Source organism: Balaenoptera ricei, chromosome 18, assembly GCF_028023285.1.
Source record: "Balaenoptera ricei isolate mBalRic1 chromosome 18, mBalRic1.hap2, whole genome shotgun sequence".
Taxonomy (NCBI): Eukaryota; Metazoa; Chordata; class Mammalia; order Artiodactyla; family Balaenopteridae; genus Balaenoptera; species Balaenoptera ricei.
Window position 1 is genome coordinate 72,717,800 of NC_082656.1, and position 20,980 is coordinate 72,738,779.

The 20,980-nt window shown below is 38.9% G+C and overlaps 1 protein-coding gene across 2 annotated transcripts in view; it reads left to right on the forward strand.

Moving 5' to 3' along the window:
- Nucleotides 1-20,980, forward strand: part of UBAC2 (UBA domain containing 2) — a 164,891-nt gene that overhangs the window by 94,575 nt on the left and 49,336 nt on the right. For both annotated transcript variants that reach the window (XR_009498771.1, XM_059903104.1), the window contains exons 5-6: nt 4,403-4,526; nt 7,971-8,018. Coding sequence is in view for 1 of the 2 variants with exons in the window: in XM_059903104.1 (XP_059759087.1) it covers nt 4,403-4,526; nt 7,971-8,018 (172 nt within the window). In the remaining variant the exon portion in view is untranslated. The remainder of the gene's footprint in view (nt 1-4,402; nt 4,527-7,970; nt 8,019-20,980) is intronic.

The following is a 20,980-nucleotide window of genomic DNA, read 5'->3' on the forward strand; positions in this document are numbered from 1 at the left end:
TGGTAGGAATTTGTAACCCTGTGACCTCAGAGGCCCTTCCACTCCAGGATTCTGTCAAAGTGGCTGAGGACCTTTAGCCTCTCAGTGGTGTTATTCCATTGAGAGGCTTGTTAGGTTCTTATAAGCTCTAAAGTGCTGAAGGTCTGTAGAGAAACCTTGTCAAACAGCTACAACTCACCTAAATTCTTTTGGTCTCCACCCCATTATATAAAATAAAAGTATTGAACTAAATGATCACCAAGATAATTCCTAGTCCAATAATTCTGTGAGGGGGAAATACAGAGATTTTATGATTTGGTGGATCAATATGATAAAATCTTCTAGAACTAGTTCCTTTAAAACTTGGATTGAAGAATCCTTGAAGAAGACACTGTTGAGAAGAAGTTTTTCAATTTGTTGAAAAGCCATCCTGGTGGGGTTTTGGTTTTTAGTTTTTGAAATAGTTTTTATTAAGTAAAACGTTGTTATATCATGAAATCTAGGTAAAGTAAATATTCTAGCAAACTGGATCTCCCCTTTTTTTTGGTATTAGAGTAGTCAGGTGTATAAAGAAGAGGTGATAGGGTAATTGTCCTCTGAGATGCCGTTGAGGTTTAGTGTGAGATAATTCATGAGCTCACAAACCTTATTTTTATTGTTGAAAGTTACCAGGATTTCTTTAGTTGTACTGTAAAAGTGGAGTCCATGTCCTTTTCTGTAGAAGAGGTAAGATGGACATTTGTGACCTGAACTGAGAGTTTCTACTATTTTATTTGTTCTCTCAAGCACAGTTGTGAGTATAGAGTAGATACTCAATAAATATTAGTGACGTTAGTGAATGCATTCTTTATAACTCGTGTTCTTCTTTTTCTGAACTTCAGCCCTATATGCTTAAGCCAGATAGGACTTCCAGAAGTTAGCTGTTCACAGTACGAAAAGGTCAAACTGAGTTATTGTTGCCAGTATAAGGAACAAATGTTGTCATAAAATAAGGAAAAGAGAAAAACTGGTCAGTGACTAAAAACAGTGTGTATAGAAATAGCAATGGAAATTTTCTACAAAACAACCTGTGTAACCGTGGTCTGAAATATATGCTTTTGTATTTTGGGTAGATGTGGTTTAGTATTTAGTCATCCTTTAAAACTACACAGTGATGAATAACTTCTAAGGAATTTTGAAACTTCTTCTCTTGGTATATAAGATATGAGCTGGGGTCATTAAAATTCCTATAAATATTTCTTAGTTTACATTGGAATGTAACCTCAAGCAAGAACTCTGCTTCAGATTTTTTACACTTTATTGCTAAATGTAAACAGAAGACCTTCTATAAGTTAAGTACCTAAAGACATGTTCTGTAGTGAGAAACTCAAGTGCAACCAAAATAGAGTTTTCTTATTATTACCAAGAGACCAACAGGCCATACTTTGAGTATATCTATGAAACTGTATGTTTTAATCCCATTAAAAACAACAAAACAAGAAAAGGGGCTCTTTAAAACAAAAGACAAATTCTGCTGTATGGTTTTACCATTTTAAAGAGAAATTCATTGATTCAGCAAGTACTCACTGAGCAACTACCCTGTGCCAGGTGTGGTTCTAGAGAGTGGAGGTAAAGCAGCAAACAGACTGACAGAGATCCCTGCCTTCGTGGAGTTTCCATCCTAGTCATGGAGACAGATGGTAAATAAGCCGCGTAGTAAATTAGGAGGTTATTGGTGCTGTGGGGGGAGGAAAGAGAGAAGGCAGAGTAGGGGTGGGGCTATGAGGTGGGCGCGGGCTACAGTTTGGAGCGGGGTGGTCAGGGAGGGCTTATTGGAGAAGGTGCCATTTGAGTGAAGACCTGAAGGGTGTAAGGGAGTGAGTGATGCACTTGTCTGTGGGAAGATGGCCAGGAGAGGGGGAAGCAGCGGCACGCGCCCTGGGGCACCGTGTGCCCGGCCCAGTGTCCGGGGAGCAGTGAGAGCGAGTAGGGGGAGTCTACGGAGTAGAAGGCAGGTCGGGGTGGGGGACGCAGGGCCTTGTGCGTGTCTGTCATGACTTTGGCTTTTACTCTTGGCTGGCGGTGTGTCACTGCAGGATTTTAAGCCCAGGAGCGATTAACTTGTTCTTTTTAATGAAAAGAATGCACGGCTGCTTCATCAGCTGTGTTTGTGTGTAGTATTGATATTTAGAATGACAATTTAAATAACCCTCTGTTAAAATTGCTTTCGTTAATTTTTTTTTTTTAATCTAACAAATGTTGCCGGTCGATTACGGGTAAGTGTCCGCATTAGGCACTAGGGGGATGCAACACTAAATAGAACGTGGTGCTTTCTCATAAAATGAATAATCTAATGGGAGATTTTTTTTAAAACCCTATGTAGTTAGTTAAGATGTAGATCATACAGCTGTTCAAGAATAAGAATTGTTTCATTGCCCCACATTTAATGAGCTTTTCTCCTGTGCCAAGCACTGGGTCCAATGCTGGGATAACCACGAGGATGTATCTCGTTCCCTGCCTTGGGATGTATTCAGCCCAGGAGGAGGGCCAGAGGAGTGAAGCATTCCAGACCCGCCCGCCCAGCTGTCTGCAGACCTCTGCTGCCCTGTCCCTGCCGTCTCCTTACGAGACCTCCTTACGCGGGAGGCTGCATCTTACCCGCCTTCGGGTCTCCAGTCCTGACCAGGGCCTGGCACTCAGCTGTTCACTGGTTGGGGTTTTCCCTCTTCTAGCATTTACTACCTTCTTATAGCTGCCTGTAGATGATGCTGCCATTTATCACGTCTTCAACATGTGTTTGGTTTGGTTTTGTTTTTAATAGAATCAAGAGGACAGTGAATGATTTTTTTAATAATACATTCTCTATCGAAGATGGGAAAATGCACGTGAGGGACCTGTTCTTTCCACAGAAATGATAGTGAGAACATTTCTTTGTGGAAGTGAAAAATATTTCTTGCATTTTTCTTATGGTAAAAGCAGTCGTTCTTTGTACGATGCCACTTATCCAAAACATGAGAAAATAAAAGACTAATTAAATTAAGCCGTGAGTTTAATGAAGAATGGGTGTTCAGTGTGTGTCCAAACCACATGCCTCATTCACGTCTCCCACCTCGCCCTCGTAGGAATGTGAGTTCGCCGTCCTGGAGCTCTAGTTCCTTGAGGTTCAGGACTGCTTCTTACTTAGAGATGTGGACGGAGCTGCTGTGCCTGGCCCACTGCGTCTCACACAGACTCACTCAAACAGTGACACTGGGGTAGCTGTGAGGGTGAAGGAGAGCAGCTAACCAGCAGGAGGGTGGAGGGATCTCTGGGAAGAGTTGAGCTCTGTCACACACCGTAAGTGTAAGTTTCCTGAGCAGAAAAGTGCAACGGACACTTTGTGTTGAAAGAATAACTTGTGTCAGTGAATAGTCATCAGAGCCTAAGGTGCCCAGGGAGCATCTGGGCGGGGAGGGGGTGAGAGGAGATGGGCCAGATCAGGGGAAGGGAGAGGAGGACGGTTGCAAGAAACCACCCTGGTAAGAAAGAATCGCAGGACTTTGCTCATTCGTGCTGATGTTTGAATTTCCTCTTTGGATACTGGCAGCCTGTGGAAGGAAGGGTTTTAAACAAGGGTGTGACATGATCAGAGTTGTGTTTGGGGAAGACAATACTGTTGGCAGTGTTAGCAGATGGATTAGAGAGAAACAAGACTTTAAGTAGAAAGACGTTTGTGACTTTTGAATATGTCAAGTCGAAGGTATCAAATCGAGTTTCATAGCCAAGGTGAGGGGACAGCCAGACAGTTTGGGGACTCACTTCATTTTTTTAGTTGAAGCCACAGAAGGGCTTAGGATTATACCAAGAGAGACTGGAGCAAGAAGAAAAGACTATAATGGAACCCTGGAGAGGGTAGGAGAAGAGTGGTGGGAGACACATGGGCAGACCAGCAAGAAACAGGGTTTAAGACAAAAGCAGGAAGGAATTTGAGGAAGGGAGGACAGGAGCGGCGAGCCATGTCAAGTGCTGGAGTGAAATGTGATTGGACGATGTCTGAGATGAAGATTTTGGATTTGACTGTGTGATGAATTGTAATGTTTCTTGCTTTTGGTTCATCTAATCTCTTTCATCAGATTTCAGGTCATTCGTGAGAAGAACACACAGCATCAACTTTAGATTTTCTCACAGTGCTGACAGTTCATTAGTAGATGCTGAACCGCCTCTTTGCAGTAGTTTTGGGAGGGTCGACAAGGGTTAGATAATTAGAGGCCTCATAAAATGTTATATATATGTACAAATTATTTTGGATGTGATGTACGTATAGAAACCAACTTGCGTATCTAAGACCATGCTTTCAGACTGAAATAAAATGATAAGCAGTGTTACTTCAGATATACATTTACCATTGGTATTTTAAATTGAGTGTTATACCATAGTGATTTTATTTGTTTGTTTGTTTGCATAGCCTGGCACCTGTGTTTGCTCTGTTTGTACCATTTTACTGCTCCATCCCGAGAGTCCAGGTGGCACATATTCTGGGCCCGTTGTCCATCACAAACAAGACACTGATTTATATATTGGGACTACAGGTACAGTATGCATTTTTATGTTCATGTTTCTTTAACCAGATCTCTCTCTCTTTTTTTTTTTTTTTTTCGGTCTTTTTCTCATTTGATCTCCTTGAAAACAATGTGTTTTTTTTCCCATAAGTTTGGCTTCATGATCTATATCAAACGTTCAAAGGAAGTGTTACAGAACAAGAACTTCAAGGAATATAAGATACTAGAATGCTTTCATAGCCTTTAGAAATCTGATAAGAGCTTTCACTGTAATTTGAATCGGTGGAAAATATTTTAATTTCATTGTACAGTTGCGTTTAAGTATTTTTTAAAAATCATAGTATGAAGTGGAAACAAATGAGAACAGTCAAAAGGTGGAAAGTGGAGAACCACTGTCAAAATTAATTTATTGAACAGAGTGTCACAAATAAAGCTCTGAAGCAGGAACCAGATACGCTTTGCAAGCTTCGTAACTCCTGCGCCGCACGGGCTTGACTGCGCTCTCACCATCCACTAGGTGGTCTGACACGAAGGCCATTAGAGGACTGACTGTTTGACTTAAATTGAAAAAGATTATCTTCACCAATATTCAATGAATATTGATTGCTCTCTCCTGGGTCCCCGGCCCAGTAATAGAAGATACATGTGATTTTCAGTTTTCAACCTGTAGTACCTGTCACTTTTCTTTCACTCTCACACCTTTTGATGTAAACTTTTACTCTGCTGTTTCCTGTGGTACCATGTGTAGCTTGGCCTTTTGATCCACCATTATGCTCATAACATTCCTTACCCCACGCACGTGGAACCGGATACCAGTGTCACCGTAGAATGCCCTGCTCCCTCCCCTTTTAACCTTCAGCGTTTCCTCTAACTTCTCTAGTCTGCTGTCCTGTGTTAGCAGTGGCTCATCTGGGGTGGGTGTTTCCTAACCACTTTACAGCCGTTTCTCATGAAAAGTGTTTATTCTTCATCTCTCAACCTATACAGCGTTACACTCTCCCTTATCCTCCCCAATACTCATATAACCTAATAGCGCATTTCCGCATTTGACTCTTATTACTAGGATTTGCTGTGGCACGTTTAATTCTTTTTTAAGATGTTACAACAGAAAGCAGAATGCAACGGTAGAAGAGCACCCTGGATGGGGGGCAGGAGACCCAAGTTCCAGTTCTGACATGGCACACACTACCTTGAGACTTGGGTCAAGTTATGGAAGCGTCTAAGCTTCACTGTTGACTCTAGTTATAGAGCATCTTTGAGGGTGAAAAACATTGTTTTATTTATTATGGAGTAGGAATTCAGTGGAGCATTGTGGAAGGTCTTTAGAGCCACGTAGACTTTGGTTTAATTAGTTGCTCTGGTAATTATTTTCTTTCTCTGTCACTTTTTCTGATCCCCCATTTGCTCATCTGTAAAGTGGGGACAACGATATCTATCTTACAGGGTCATTTGAAGGATTAGAGATTATAGCATTGAGTTTTTAGGGTAATCTGAACAGATAATAAGAACTAAGTCAATTGGTTCCTATTATTAATTAATCACTTGTGTCTCTATGGCTGCCACCTTTGGTTTTTCTGAGATTGTGAGTGGGTTGTTTTTTTTGTTTTGTTTTGTTTTGTTTTGTTGGTGAAGTAGAAGTTGGTGTCAGAAAGTAGAGGTGGAGATGCCCCTGGCTTCTTGATAAAATCTGAAGTCCTTAGCATGAGTGGCATCCAGGGTTTCTTCTTGCCTGTCCCATGTCAGCCCCCACCCCTCCCCACCTTGACATGAGCGTGAACCTTTTGTTCCCAAAACTTCTGTTCTCTCCTTCCATCCCTCCCCTCTGGACCTTCGCACATGTTTCTGTGCCTCTGTCTCTTACTCAACAACTTCTTAAAACCAGGGACGTTTGACGGATGAATGGATGAGTGAATGAATGACTTTAATCATTATCAGGAGAGCAGCAATATTTGTGAAGGGTCATTTAAGTACACATGGCCCAAGAGCCAGTCATGTAATGCCCGGTGCTGGGGGCTGCGGAGGATAAAATGAAGCATGAGATGTGGCGCCTGCCCTCAAGGAGCCCATCTGTGAGAGAAAGCGTACAGCAAGTGCTGTGAAAGTGTTAGCTGTTTTATTGTTCTCTAAACTTTTAGAAGAAGACTACAGAAAAATATTTTTCCACATCATTCTCATCCTTGTTATTATCAGTCATTCACACTGATCAAGCATCCACGCTAGATCAAAGGATTAAATTTTAGATCAAGGGATTAAATTTGAAGTTGTAGCCAGTGCTCATTTCCACATTAGCTAACACAAGAGCACAGCTGGTCAGATTCTTTTTTTACTTGTGCTTTGTCATCTCTTACCTTTGTCTTCTTTCTGTGTATCTTTTTTTCTATGTATCCTTGATAAATGGGCACCACTTTGAGGTTTTCCTGTAGCACAGTGTCAGCAGTGAACCCGCTTCTTTCTCTACGAGCAGAAGTGCTTAAACTCCCCATCTAAAGATCTAAATGTGAACAAACGCTAAGCTACAAGTCTTATTTTTTTAATCTATATATGTGACTTTATTTTATTCCCTAAATATTTCAGTGTATATTTCCTATAAACAAGGGCATTCTCTTACGTAACCATTGTTCAGTTAACAAAATTGGGAAATTAACATTGATACAATCTTATTCAAATTTTTATCTTATTCAAATTTCACCAATCATCCCAATAATATCCTGTTATTAGGCTACATATCTTTTCTTTCTTGCAGGAACACTTTGAGATGTCTTGTGACTTTTTTTTTTTTAAACGCTGAGCACACCCTTGGATGTAAATGATTTGGAAAACAAAGGGAGAGGTTTCATGAGACCCAATTCTAACTGCTTTTGCCATTAATGAACTTTGATACCATTACTTAGTTTGCTCTTTCTTGGGTAAACTGGAATGAGAGTATCAGCAGTTAAGCAGAGCAGCATTGGACATGGACCTGTATGCTGGCAGATGTCTTCCATCTAAAACTAGAGTAGCAATAACAAGAAATTGAAATGAGAGAATTATATAAACTAATATTACATGTCATTCCTTAACACCAAGCATTGGATGGTGACTACATATTTTGTATGTTGTTAATGCTAATCATTTCTTTCTATATAGTATTTTACTTTAAGCCAATTAATGTCCATTTGTAAATAAGAATATGCTTGAATTTCACTTATTTTTCTTTGCACGGGAGTGGGCTGGGTTCAACCAATCTGTTTTAGGCTATTGAAAAGCTGAGTTAGGTCTTGGTATAAAAAAAAAAGAAAGAAAAGAAAAGAAAAATTAATTATGTTGTTTTCTTTTATATAACAGAATTGATATTTATTAATTTTCTATTTGTTTATATTAAGATATGTATAATTAAGACAACATAAATGGTTATGGCTGTAGTTATGTAAAAATAAATATGCTGTGATTGGCAGTTGAATTTCATTTTTAGTTGCCTTTTTTTTTCTTTTATAGCTTTTCACCTCTGGTTCCTACATCTGGATTGTAGCCATAAGTGGACTTGTAAGTGTGATTCCCCCCTCACCCAATTCCCCCTCTTTTCTGAACAAACTTTAGGAAAAATGTCATATTTAGATTATGGGTCATATTCAGTTGTCTTCAGGTGTCAGATTGCATCTCAAAGCTACTTCCTTAGTGATGAAAAAGCCAGTTGCATGGATAATTGAGATGAAAGAAGCCAGTTTGTCTCAGTTTTCAAGGTAATTTTAATGAAAGTTTTAGCTGAGTTTGTCAGTGTTATTTTTAAATTACTTAGTAGTTGAACTCATAGTAGGACAAAATGGCAGAAAAAGAAAATGAAGAAGTTGGATTTACCAAAATTAGTGAGAGATATGCTGCTTGTTTTGGAAAGAGACATGGTCATGCAAGGGGAAAAATAAGGTTAAGTGGAAAGTCAGGTGGATTGGAGCTGATGGGAGATTCATCAGGGTGTGTGGCCAGAGAAGGAAGAGGGCGGCATCTCATCTGTGTGCCAGACCGCCTTCATCTCCCCCATCCCCACCCTGCTGTATTTTATTTTTTATTTTATTTTACTTTAATAAGCATATAAGTTTATTTTAATAAACTCTATGAGGTATTGAAAATGAATCTAAAGCATAAAATTGAGCTTTATTTTTCATCCATGGCTTAAATTTGCACTCCCAAATTTATCTAAAAATAAGTTTATAACTAGTATATGTGAAATATAGTTTTCAATTTCTTTCTTGGAAAAGACTAAGAAAATTGCAGACTGGATTTATAGTAACATGTATAACATCAAAGGGAAAGGATTTGGAAATAACTGCATTCCACTGCAGACATTTTAAGTAAGTTATCACTACTTCTTCTTGTTTCCTGGGTGAATGGTATTTTGAGACACTGGATCATTACTTTAAGCCTGCTCACTTCTTTCCTTCCTTTATGCTCTCTGTTTTATTTCTTTTCTATGTTTATTCTTTTCATATACAACTTAATCCTTCACTCCTCACAACATCCAGCCAGAATTCTGGGGATTGAAGTCACTTTGTTTCCCCCTCCCTAAACATTTTTCTCAGATGCCCAGATTTGCTTCAGGACCACAGAGCTGAACTCCATTGTGGGGTCTTCAAGCCATCTGAGCCACCTGGTATTCTTAAGACTTGTAGTGATTTAAAGGACAGCCTGGGGTCATACTAATCCTGTGGGGCACAGTGGCCAGGCTCTGCCCAGTCTAATCTCATCCCCACTTGAACTGCCAGCTTGATTGGCAGGTACTTAACCAGCCTGCAGACAATAGATAGTTCACTGCTTTCATAATGAAAGCAGCATGAGAATTCACTCCTTTGTTCATGATAACGTTCTGTTTCTCTTAGCAGTGATAATCTTGAGCCCTTTTTTGGATATTTTCCTAAAGCATTCAAAAATTTGAAAAGTACCTTATTGTGTTACATTTCATTGTGTTAGTTTACTGTTAATTGATTTGCTCACATTATCTGAACCCCTCTTTAATAACTCATTATGTGACTCATTTGTTTTAAGGCATCCCATTTTCTTTCTTTATTCTGTTTTCAGATTCCTGGTTTTAAAATAAGTTCTTGCTGTCACCTCAGAAAGTTTCACTTTGTGACATTCAGTGCTCTAGAATTGGAGGTTGCATTTTTCATCTCTTTCTAGTCTTTTTAAAATCTAAAGTATGTGTGTTGTGATCAGTCTTTTCTCGTACAGATGCTTAACAGGTGGTAAGGTGCTTGATTTAATTTTTTAAAGGAATCAGAAGTTTAACAAATTTTTAACACTAAAATTCCTGGTTTCAGAAGAGTGAATAGAATTGCTCAGTATTTGAAATATAATCCCCAGATGAATGTAGCTAGCATTTGAATAATCCCACTATTAGTAAACACCTTTGAGCCAATTGAATCTTCACTTTATAGTAACTAATTCAACTAATATTACTGACCTCCTACCATTACACAAGTCTGATAAATCTTCATATCAGCCTTGTTCTTTATTATTATTCCACCATAGTTAGATGATACTATGTTTACTTAAGATGTTAATATCAGGGATAATTACACCAGTTTTCCTTCATGCTATACCATAGATGTTAGTGCTTGTTTTGAATTTAATGAATATTTTGTTTCTGACTTTTTACAGAAAAATCATACTTTTGTTATGAAATATTTAATATAATATGGTATACTTTAGATAAGGATAATTATAAAGGAGGATATTAAAATTATTTGTGAATGTTTGGTTTACACACCACTGATTGAGGGATCGAGATCTGAGATTCACAAAGCCACAGCTTGTCCCAGATGTCTCTTGCTCAACCTGACTTCTCTCCCCATATTTATCAGGCAACTTCCCTTTTTTGTTTTTGTGTGTGGGGGGGGGTTGTTTTTATGCTAAATAAAATACTAAAAAGAAAATAAAATTTTTACTACCAGAAAGAAATGCACAGATGGTTTTCAGTGTTTTGGAGGAATGTTAGAAAACCTGTTGATAAAATAATCACCTTTTAGCTCTGAAACCAGTAGTTCTCCTAACATACTATATGTAGTAAGGAAGTAATTTTATTTCAATCTGTGTTTTTAAGAGAAAGAGCTTTTTTTAATAAAAAGACATTTGTATAAACCTAAGTCATGTGTTATCTGCTGTCATAGAAACCAAAACCTTTACTCATGCCCTCTGAAAAGCTGCCAACTTTGGGTTTATTTTATTTAGTTATTGGTGGATTTATTTTGCTTAGGCTGGTTTTTCTCTCTCCTTGTGTCACCCATTCTTTCATGATTAGAAATGTTTCTGAATACTGAGCTTAAAAATATCCCGCTGACTAAAAGAGGAGGAGGAGATAAATTACATCAGGACAGTATTTTGCTAGGTGGGAGTGCACTTTGTGTCTTCAGTGATGTCACAGAAGAGAATAAGGACTAAATATTTTTCCTGGGTGGAGGGGGGTTGGGGAAGTGTGTTTAGCTTATGAGGAGCAATAATGAGTTAATTTGACTAGGATAGCTGTCTCTCCACAGTTCTGTTTTGTGATCCCTCAGGGATTCCAGCTGCTGCCAGAAAGGTTAAGGGTCATTCGGTTTTACGTAAAGATTAAGATTGCAGTAAGTCCCCTACATACGAACCTTCAAGTTGCGAACTTTCAAAGATGGCAGTGCGCGCTCGCATGTCCAGTCAAGTTAGTTCACGTGTCTGGCGTACATTGTCACGTGCGTGCATCCTCTACATGTGGTTGTGTTTTTGTGTACTTTACTGTACGGTACTGTATAGAGTACAATACCGTACTCTATACAGTATCTGTACAGTAGTACAGAATCTTTATTTCAAGCCCAGGATGTCAGGAAGCAAGCATAAAAGCAGCGGTGATGTAGCTGCTACTTGCCTGTTCGCTCGATGCCAGCGCCTGGATGCCAGCTGTTGTACGGTACTACTGTACTTTTCAAGGTACTGTACTGTAAGACTAAAAATGTTTTCTTTATTTTTTGTGTTTGTTTTTCATATATTATTTGTGTGAAGAGTATTATAAACCTATTACAGTACAGTACTGTATAGCCGATTGTGTTAGTTGGGTACCTAGGCTAATTTTGTTGGACTTACAAACAAATTGGATTTATGAACGGAACTTGTTTGTATGTAGGGGACTTAACTGTATTCACATGTACCACTGATACATGTTTTAATGTTGCGTTGTTCTTCCTTTGACAATTCTGGCTTTTAACACCAACTTTTTTTTTTTTTTTTGGCTGCGTTGGGTCTTCGTTGCTGCGCACAGGCTTTCTCTAGTTGTGGTGAGCAGGGGCTGCTCTTTGTTGCGGTGGCTTCTCTTGTTGCAGAGCACAGGCTCTAGGCGCGTGGGCTTCAGTAGTTGTGGCTCGCGGGCTCTAGAGCGCAGGCTCAGTAGTTGTGGTGCATGGGCTTAGTTGCTCCGCGGCATGTGAGATCTTCCCGGACCAGGGGTCGAACCCGTGTCCCCTGCATTGGCAGGCGGATTCTTAACCACTGCACCACCAGGGAAGTCCCAACACCAACATTTAATATCTAAAATACGACTGTTTTCATGAAAGTTTGCAAAATTGTAATTGGAAAGCTTGGCTATAGTAGCCAAGTGAAATATTTCAGTGTAAGTGAGTGCTTCAAAATGTTACTATACACCTACTTTGATCATATTCCCACCTCATGTCTAACTACTCTTCTTCACGTCTTTGGTGAGAGACCTTCAAAAATTGAGGCCACTCTATATATTCACAGTTCCTTCAGTCTTGTTACACATTAATACTTTTTTTTCCTTAAAGAAAACGTTGCTTTCTTATCGAACTTTATTTAAGTTCTTTTGTGGTTCTGCAGAAAGTCTTTGGGCCATCCGTATCCTTGCACTTCTTCATTTTCTGCCATCTTATGAATCATAGTTATGAGTCACTACCCCTGGGATGTGCCCTAATTCTCAAAAGCTGAAGTCTCGGGCCTGAGCTGACTCTAGCGTGATTAAAATAGAAGGAGCCTGCTTTTGCCAGTTTTTCTCTTTTTACAGTTCACATATTTATCATCATTTGGTCCTCTTTCAAGCTGTTTCGCAGCAGATGAACAGACAGGCCTGTACTTCTCAGACTCCAGGCTTCTCCCCATCAACCTGTCCATTTACGATCTAGTCATTTCCTGTGTTTGTTACCTGTTCTGTACAGTATGTCAGACTTTGATTATCTTGTGATCAAGCAACCTTAGTGTGAAAGAAAATCTGTCCTACCCAGTAACAAGATTAGAAACGTAGATTCACACCAGATTCGTTAGGACTTTGGATGTGGTCTGAGTTTGTATTTTTATCTGTAGGCAGTGAGGATCTTTAAAGCTTTTCAAACAAAAAACTTCACGATGGTGCAAGATTATAGAAGTCTTATTAGGGTTTGTAAGTCAAAGAAGGGGGGAAGGAGAGAGTTGAGCAACCTTGAAGGAGTCAGGATGGCTCATTTGTGGGCTGTGATTTGTCTGTCTCTCTTCCTCCAACAAAAGTTTTAAAGACAAAAAATAAAACATTGTCTTACGGTAACTGTAAAAGAAAAAGCATCAAACAGAACCTTATGTTGATGGGCTTTCCAAGTCATGGTATATCATTAAGGAGAAAGCTTATGGAACTAGCATTATCTACTATGGAAATCAGAACTTCTTTGGAGTAAGTTTTCGAGCCCTGACCTGCGTCTCGGGTGAATGAGGATGGGGAGTTGGGTCCTCTGAGCCTTGCCCTGCTTTTCATGTCTTTCTCTGCTCTTCATGCTTCCTTTTCTTCTTCCTTATTCTTGCTTCCCTTAGATTTCTTTTCCCAATTCACCAAAAGAAGGGTACAGTATAGCAGGTCAGGTAACTCATCTGATGCCCAAGGTTTTCAGTTGCACTTTAGGGACTGAGATGATTTTCTAGCAGTTCATTGAAAATGAGGACAGGGCTTCCCTGGTGGCGCAGTGGTTAAGAATCCGCCTGCCAACGCAGGGGACACAGGTTCGAGCCCTGCTCCAGGAAGATCCCACATGCCTCGGAGCAGCTAAGCCCGTGCGCCACAACTACTGAGCCTGTGCTCTAGAGCCTGTGGGCCACAACTACTGAGCCCACGCGCCACAACTACTGAAGCCCGCACACCTAGAGCCCGTGCTCCACAACAAGAGAAGCCACCGCAATGAGAAACCCACGCACCGCAACAAAGAGTAGCCCCCGCTCACCGCGACTAGAGAAAGCCCGTGCGCAGCAACAAAGACCCAACGCAGCCAAAAATAAATAAATAAATTTATAAAAAGAAAAAGAAAATGAGGACAGAAGCTGCAGAGGGAAGTCAAGGCTGGTTAGAGCTGTGAGGTGGATTGGGCTTGTGAAAGAACCTAGGGTAGAAGTAGAAGATGACAGTGAATCCTTAAGAAACAGCCGTATTTAGAGGGTGCTTTCACCTTCTTATATAACACAGTATTTACAATCCCAACACCAAATTAAGTGCTTATCAGTCCATTGTACAACTCTCTCTCTCTCTTTCATTGATTCACTCATACCTTCTCTCTCCCCCCATTTTCCCTCCCTTCCTCTCTGTGCCCCCTTCCCCTGTCCTGAAACCTTCTGTCCTCTGCCTTGTCATGACAATTACAACTCAGTCCAGGGCTGACAGAATGTCTTATTAGACAAGTGTTACACAGGGAGTGATTAGTAGACTTTTAAATGTTCAGTGCAGAACAGATGAAATCATGCCAATGTCTTGATAAAACTGTCAGAGAAGTGCCTCATAAAATATAGCTATAAAATTTTCATTACTGTAACTTGCCTCTTACTAACTTACCTTTTTTTAGGCAAAAACCTTTCAGAGGCTTTCAAAATTAGGCCTCCTCAGGTCCCTCTCTCAGCCCTGTGGACCCTGTGCTCCAGGGACACTGAGCATCTTACTCTTCCCGACATCTCATGCTGTCTCGGGATTCTGTGCCATCACTTATTTTTCTTGAACAAACACATGGCACTTACTATGTACCAGGCACTTGTGGTAGATTATATTGTTTGTTCAACTGTTTTGTTTGTTGAGAATATCTGCTGCCCATTTCTACGGGCCCCTCCCTGCAGGGCCTGCCTCTTCATGCCCTGTTAACACCAGACTCTACTCTGTGACTTACATGAGCCACTGGACCATGAGCAGAAGTGATGAATGCTTCACAAGCAGAAGTTTTAAGAACTATTGTGTGGTTCTGCCATTGCTCTGTTGCTTTTGTCATGAGAAAAGCATGTGACAGATAGAAGATGCTCCTTCAGCCCAGACCCCAGAATGAAGAAGACACACGGATCAGGGCTGTGGCCAACATATAAGATGAGTGAAGAATAAACCTTTGTTATAAGCTACTGAAATTTGGGATAATTTGTTACCACAGTATAACCTAGAGAAAGCAGACTAATACAGCTCTTTTCTAAGCAGTTCACAAATATTATTTAATTAGTCCTCCTGAAAACCTGATGATGTAGGAACTGTTGTCCCTGTTTTATAGATGAAGAAACTGAGGCACAGAGAACTTAAGTTATTTGCCAAGAATAACTGATAAGTAGTGGAGACAACCTTCAAATGCAGGTACTGGAGCTTTAGTGTCTGTGCTCTTAAGAGGTGGCTTTGCATAACCATATGCAGTTTCTTCCAACTATATCCATTCCTTCACCCTTAGATGCCTTCTTTTCCTAGAAAAAACTTATTCATTTAAGTTCTGACTCTGAAGCCTTTTCTGAGTCTGCCCTTTCAGTTTAGAAACTATACATTATTCTTTATAATCCCCAGTGCCTAGCAAAATGTCTGGCATTTTATCTTTATTCTATAACTAATTGTTGAGTTTCAAAATTCAGTATTATCAAAATAATTATTTCTGTGCAATAAAACACTGTAACTCTTTGTGATTGTTAGGATGCTGTCAACGTGTACTACCTTACTAGGTTCTTGACATGCTCTCTACGGTGGTGGAGAACCTGGGCTTACCATTTGGAAAGATGAGGAGGCTGAAGTTCAGGTTGCACAGCTGATGGATGATAGAGCCAGGACCAAAGGCCAGGTGTTCTGGCGATCCAGTGGGTTCAGTGCCTTCCACTGTACATTTCAAGGCTCTCATCCATGTCTGTTTCAACCACAAGACACTTAGGTACAAAGCTGTTCTTAGATCTTCCCTTGACTACACCACTAAGATGAGGCCCTGATCATCGTCAACGGAGACACGATTCTGGAGGGAGGTCTTGGTCATGAAGAAGTTTTAAAAGTACCCAGAGGTGCTGAAAGACGCGTATCCACAGCAACTTCCTACAGCCTTCATTAAAAATTTTGTGGGCCGACCAATATCCAAGAAAACTTTATCCCGTTGGCAGCCTCTGCTTTCTCCCTATTATGAAGAATTCGGTCTATAGCTGTACTGTACTTTCTTTTCTAATATCATCAAAGATATTTAACTGGTCCTCCATATGATGGATTAAAAATGCAGCTCAAACCTCACCTTCAACAAACTCTTTGTCTTGTGTTTCTGGCATTGTCACGTACAAGAAAACGAAGTAAAGGATGGCTTTGAGAAAGTGTAAAGGATAGTATAAAACATATTAAGCTGGGTCAGTACTGCTGCTGGTCAAAGGAAAAAGAAATGGAGATAAGGAAGAGGTTAGCAAGAAAAACACACATACATTTTCATTTTAGATGATTACTGGTAGATTACATGGCAGTTGCCACACAGAGCATTTTCTCACAGGGTCTTTACATTGTTTTCCTATCAGGAGATGGAAAGTCTTGAATCAGTATTGATTATCTCTTTAAACTGATTTTTTTAAATAGAAATGTCCAGTATTCCTTCCTCTTTGCGGCTGATTGTGTTGATATTTTTCCTATATCTTGATTTTAACTGCTGGTAAAGAACTATGGTAAAAATCAGTGCACGGGATTTTGAATATATTCATTATAAACAACAGCATGGCTTATTATCAGAAAGTCTTATGTTAGTTTATGTTAGCTTGGAATATTTTTAAGGTATCAGAAGTTTTTCATTGCTAAAGATTGGTTTTAGTCTCCGAAAATCCCACCTCTTTTATAAAGTTTAAGAGGAGAATTGTATATCCAGAAATGTCTTAATCTTTCTAGATCTTCACATTTACTTTTTTATGAAAAATTTTTTTCTTTTTTGTTCATTAAAGTGTTACATGCAATAAAATTTACCAATTTGAAGTGTACAGTTTGGTGAACTTTGGTCATTGTATACAGTTTTGTAACCACCACAATCAGGATAGAAAACAGTCCCGTCACCCTAAACATTTTTTTCATGCTGCTGTGAAGATCTGTGTACACATTTATGTGTGGACATATGTTTTTACTTCTCTTGGGTAAATGCCTAGGAGTAGAATTGCTAGAATTTATCATATGAAAAATATATGGTACCATATTATTTTACAAAGTGACTGTGCCATTTTGCATTTCCACCATCAGTACGTGAGCATTCCAATTCCTCCGCCTCCTTGCCAGCACTTCGCATTGTCAGTCATTTTAAGTTCAGTCATTCTAGGTGGCGTGTAATTATATCTTGTGGCTTTAATTTGCGTTTCTCTAATGACTAGTGATTTGGGCATCTTTTCCTGTGACTCCTAGCCATTTGTATATCTTCCTTTGTGTTGTGTCTGTTCAAATCTTTCACCCACTTTTTCGTTGGGTTACATTTGTATTATAATTAAATTAAAAGAGTTCTTTTTATATTCTGGATATAAGCCCTTTGTTGGATACATTGTGTAAAAATTTTATACCAGTCTGTGGCTTGCCTCTTTGTTTCCTTAACTATGACTTTCAATAAGCAAAAGTTTTAACTTGATTAATTCAGTGTTTCAATTTTTAAAATAGTTTGTGCTTTGATATCTTAAGAAATAGTTGTTAATCTGATGTCACAAACATTTTGTCCTATGTTTTCATCTAGAATTGAATAGTTTTCGCTGTTACATTTAGGTCTAAGATCCACTTTGAGTATAATATTTGTGAAGTTAAGGGTTGAAATATATTTTTTTTCATATAGATATCTAGCATTGTTCCATCAACGTTGAAAAGACTCTTTTCTCCTTTGCGTATTACCTTAACACCTTTGTTGAAAGTCCGTTGACCAGTGTGGGTCTGTTTCTTGACTTTCTTTTCTATCTCAGTGATTTATATGTTTGTTCTCATGCCAGTACCATACTGTTTGAGTACTTTTGCGTGTGGTAAGTCTTGAAATCAGGTAACATAAGTACTCCAACTTTGTTCATCTTTTTCAAAACTGGTTAAGCTATTTTAGGAACATTGACTTTCCATACGCATTTTTTTTTTATACTGCAGGTTCTTATTAGTCATCAATTTTATACACATCAGTGTATACATGTCAATCCCAATCGCCCAATTCAGCACACCACCATCCCCACCCCACCGCAGTTTTCCCGCCTTGGCGTCCATATGTCTGTTCTCTACATCTGTGTCTCAACTTCTGCCCTGCAAACCGGCTCATCTGTACCATTTTTCTAGGTTCCACATACATGCGTTAATATTCGATATTTGTTTTTCTCTTTCTGACTTACTTCACTCTGTATGACAGTCTCTAGATCCATCCACGTCTCAACAAATGACTCAGTTTCGTTCCTTTTTATGGCTGAGTAATATTCCATTGTATATATGTACCACAACTTCTTTATCCATTCGTCTGTTGATGGGCATTTAGGTTGCTTCCATGACCTGGCTATTGTAAATAGTGCTGCAATGAACATTCGGGTGCATGTGTCTTTTTGAATTACGGTTTTCTCTGGGTATGTGCCCAGTAGTGGGATTGCTGGGTCATATGGTAGTTCTATTTTTAGTTTTTTAAGGAACCTCCATATTGTTCTCCATAGTGGCTGTATCAATTTACACTCCCACCAACAGTGCAAGAGGGTTCCCTTTTCTCCACACCCTCTCCAGCATTTGTTGTTTGTAGATTTTCTGATGATGCCCATTCTAACTGGTGTGAGGTGATACCTCATTGTAGTTTTGATTTGCATTTCTCTAATAATTAGTGATGTTGAGCATCTTTTCATGTGCTTCGTGGCCGTCTGTATGTCTTCTTTGGAGAAATGTCTGTTTAGGTCTTCTGCCCATTTTTGGATTGGGGTGTTTGTTTCTTTAATATTGAGCTGAATGAGCTGTTTATATATTTTGGAGATTAATCCTTTGTCCGTTGATTCGTTTGCAAATATTTTCTCCCATTCTGAGGGTTGTCTTTTCGTCTTGTTTATGGTTTCCTTTGCTGTGCAAAAGCTTTGAAGTTTCATTAGGTCCCATTTCCCATACGCATTTTTAAATCAGCTTATAATTTTCTTCAAAAAAGAAAAAATACAGTTAATATTTTGCTTGAGATTGCACTGAAACTATAGATGAGTTAGGAAGGATTGCCATTTTGATATTTTAAAATATGGCCACAAATTATTTTATACTTCAAGAGATGGAGCTTAATTCCCCCCTTCTAGAGTGTGGGCTATACTTAGCGATTCACTTATAATGAATAGAATGTGGCGGGATGGAGTGTGACTCCAAAAGGCTGATGATAAGAGACACGTTACTTCTATCCTGCTCCCTCTCAGGTCACTCATTCTGGGGGAAGCCAGTTGCCATGTCACAAGGGTACTGAAGCAGCCCTGTGGAGAGGTCTGCATGGCAAAGAATGATGGCATCCTGCCAGCAGTCAGCACTGACTTGCCAGTTGTGTTTCTGAACCACATTAGAAGCTGGTCCTTCAGGGCCAGTCAGGAGTCCCAGATGAAGGCAGGTAGGCTGACATCTCAACTGCAGCCTCATGGGAGACCTTGAGCTACAGCCACCCAACTAAGCAGTTCCTAGATTTCTGACCCACATAAACTGTACGTGTAATAAATGCTTATTGTTTTAAGCCACTGAGTTTTGGGTAATTTGTTATTCAGTAATAGATAACTAGTACAACTATTTTAACAATATTGGGTCTTCCAATTCATAAACATAATATGTGTCTACGTTTTTCTAGTAATTCTTTAATTCCCCTTTTTAATTTTTAAATTTTCGATGTACAGGCCCTGCACATCTTTCATTAAATGTATTCCTAAGTTTTTGTGGGGTTTTGATGCTATTTTAAATGGAGTTGTTTTGTTCCAAATGTTTGTTGCTTGTATATAGAAACACAGTTGATTTCTGTATATTGCTATTGTATCCTGTAGTTTTGCTGAATTTGTTGTTTCTGGTAGCTTTTCTGTGGATTCCTTATGGTTTCCTACATATATGATCAAGTCATCAGGAAATATATTTGGTTTATATGTTTTACTTCTTCGTTTCTAATTTGTGCCTTTTATTTTTCTTGCCTATTGCACTAGGTAAGACCTCTAGTATAATGTTAAATAAGAGTGGTGAATAGACATCCTTGCCTTGTTCCTGGTCATAAAAAAGGATTTCGTTTTTCCCTGTTGAATCTATCTGTAAATGCATAAGTTGTTCTTGATCTTTACATTCATTTTTAATTTATTATTTTTAGTCCAATGTAAGAAGCAAATTTTAACATATGCCTGTTTTCCCCTCAATTTTAGTTGTTGAATCAGTTTATGAAAGTGAATATAAGTTTAAAGGGGGATGGTCTCCTTGTTGAAAGGGAAATTCAAAGGTATTTACATTTTAGGATTTGATTAAGGCTTTTTTCCACGTGCTGGAGACTCTAGCTGTCCCCCAATGTATTTTTTTCCTTCGTAACAGAACCTTCATCTTATTTGCGGCAGCAAGGCCTCCAACTAAAAGATCACATTTTCCAGTTTGCTTTGCATCTAGGTATGGCTATCAAACTAAATCCTGGCATCCTGGCTAATGAGCTATAAGCATACATATTGGTGGGACTTCTAGGAAGGCTCCTTAAAGTAGCCTTTTGTCCTTTTGTTCTTCCTCATTTTCTTCTCCCCGCTGCCTGGAATGCAGTTAAGATGGTTGTAGCTTTTCTAACATGAGGGAGAAATAAATTTCTGTTGTATTTAAGCCACTGTTATTTGCAGTTTTCTGCTTTATGCAGTTAACCTAATCCTCTTGACGCATGATTTTCTGAAAGGAAAAGCTTAGAGCAGCTTTCTAAGACAATTTGTTAGAAACAAATAATCTATTATTAGTTTAATTAATTCTGTTCCTATTCTAATTCAACTTTTCAAGAATCAGAAGGATACCCAGTGTTTTAAATAGATACTTTAAAATAATATTGAAAAAGTAAAGAGGGCTATGGGAAATTCATCTGAATCACTTTTGTACTTGACAAAGAACAAGATAGCAAGACTCTTTCAATAAGTGCTTAAAGCCACATGATTCTGTCATGAAAAGAACAGTCATTTCATAATTAATCACAAATGGCACAAATAACTTTGGGCATTTCTAACTTGTGTACATATTCTTTGCATAATAAAATGAGTAATTTCCAAAGTTCCTTCCTTCTTTCTTTAGCGTTTTTCAGTGAATAAGAAGGAACAGGAAAATGTAAGGTTCATTA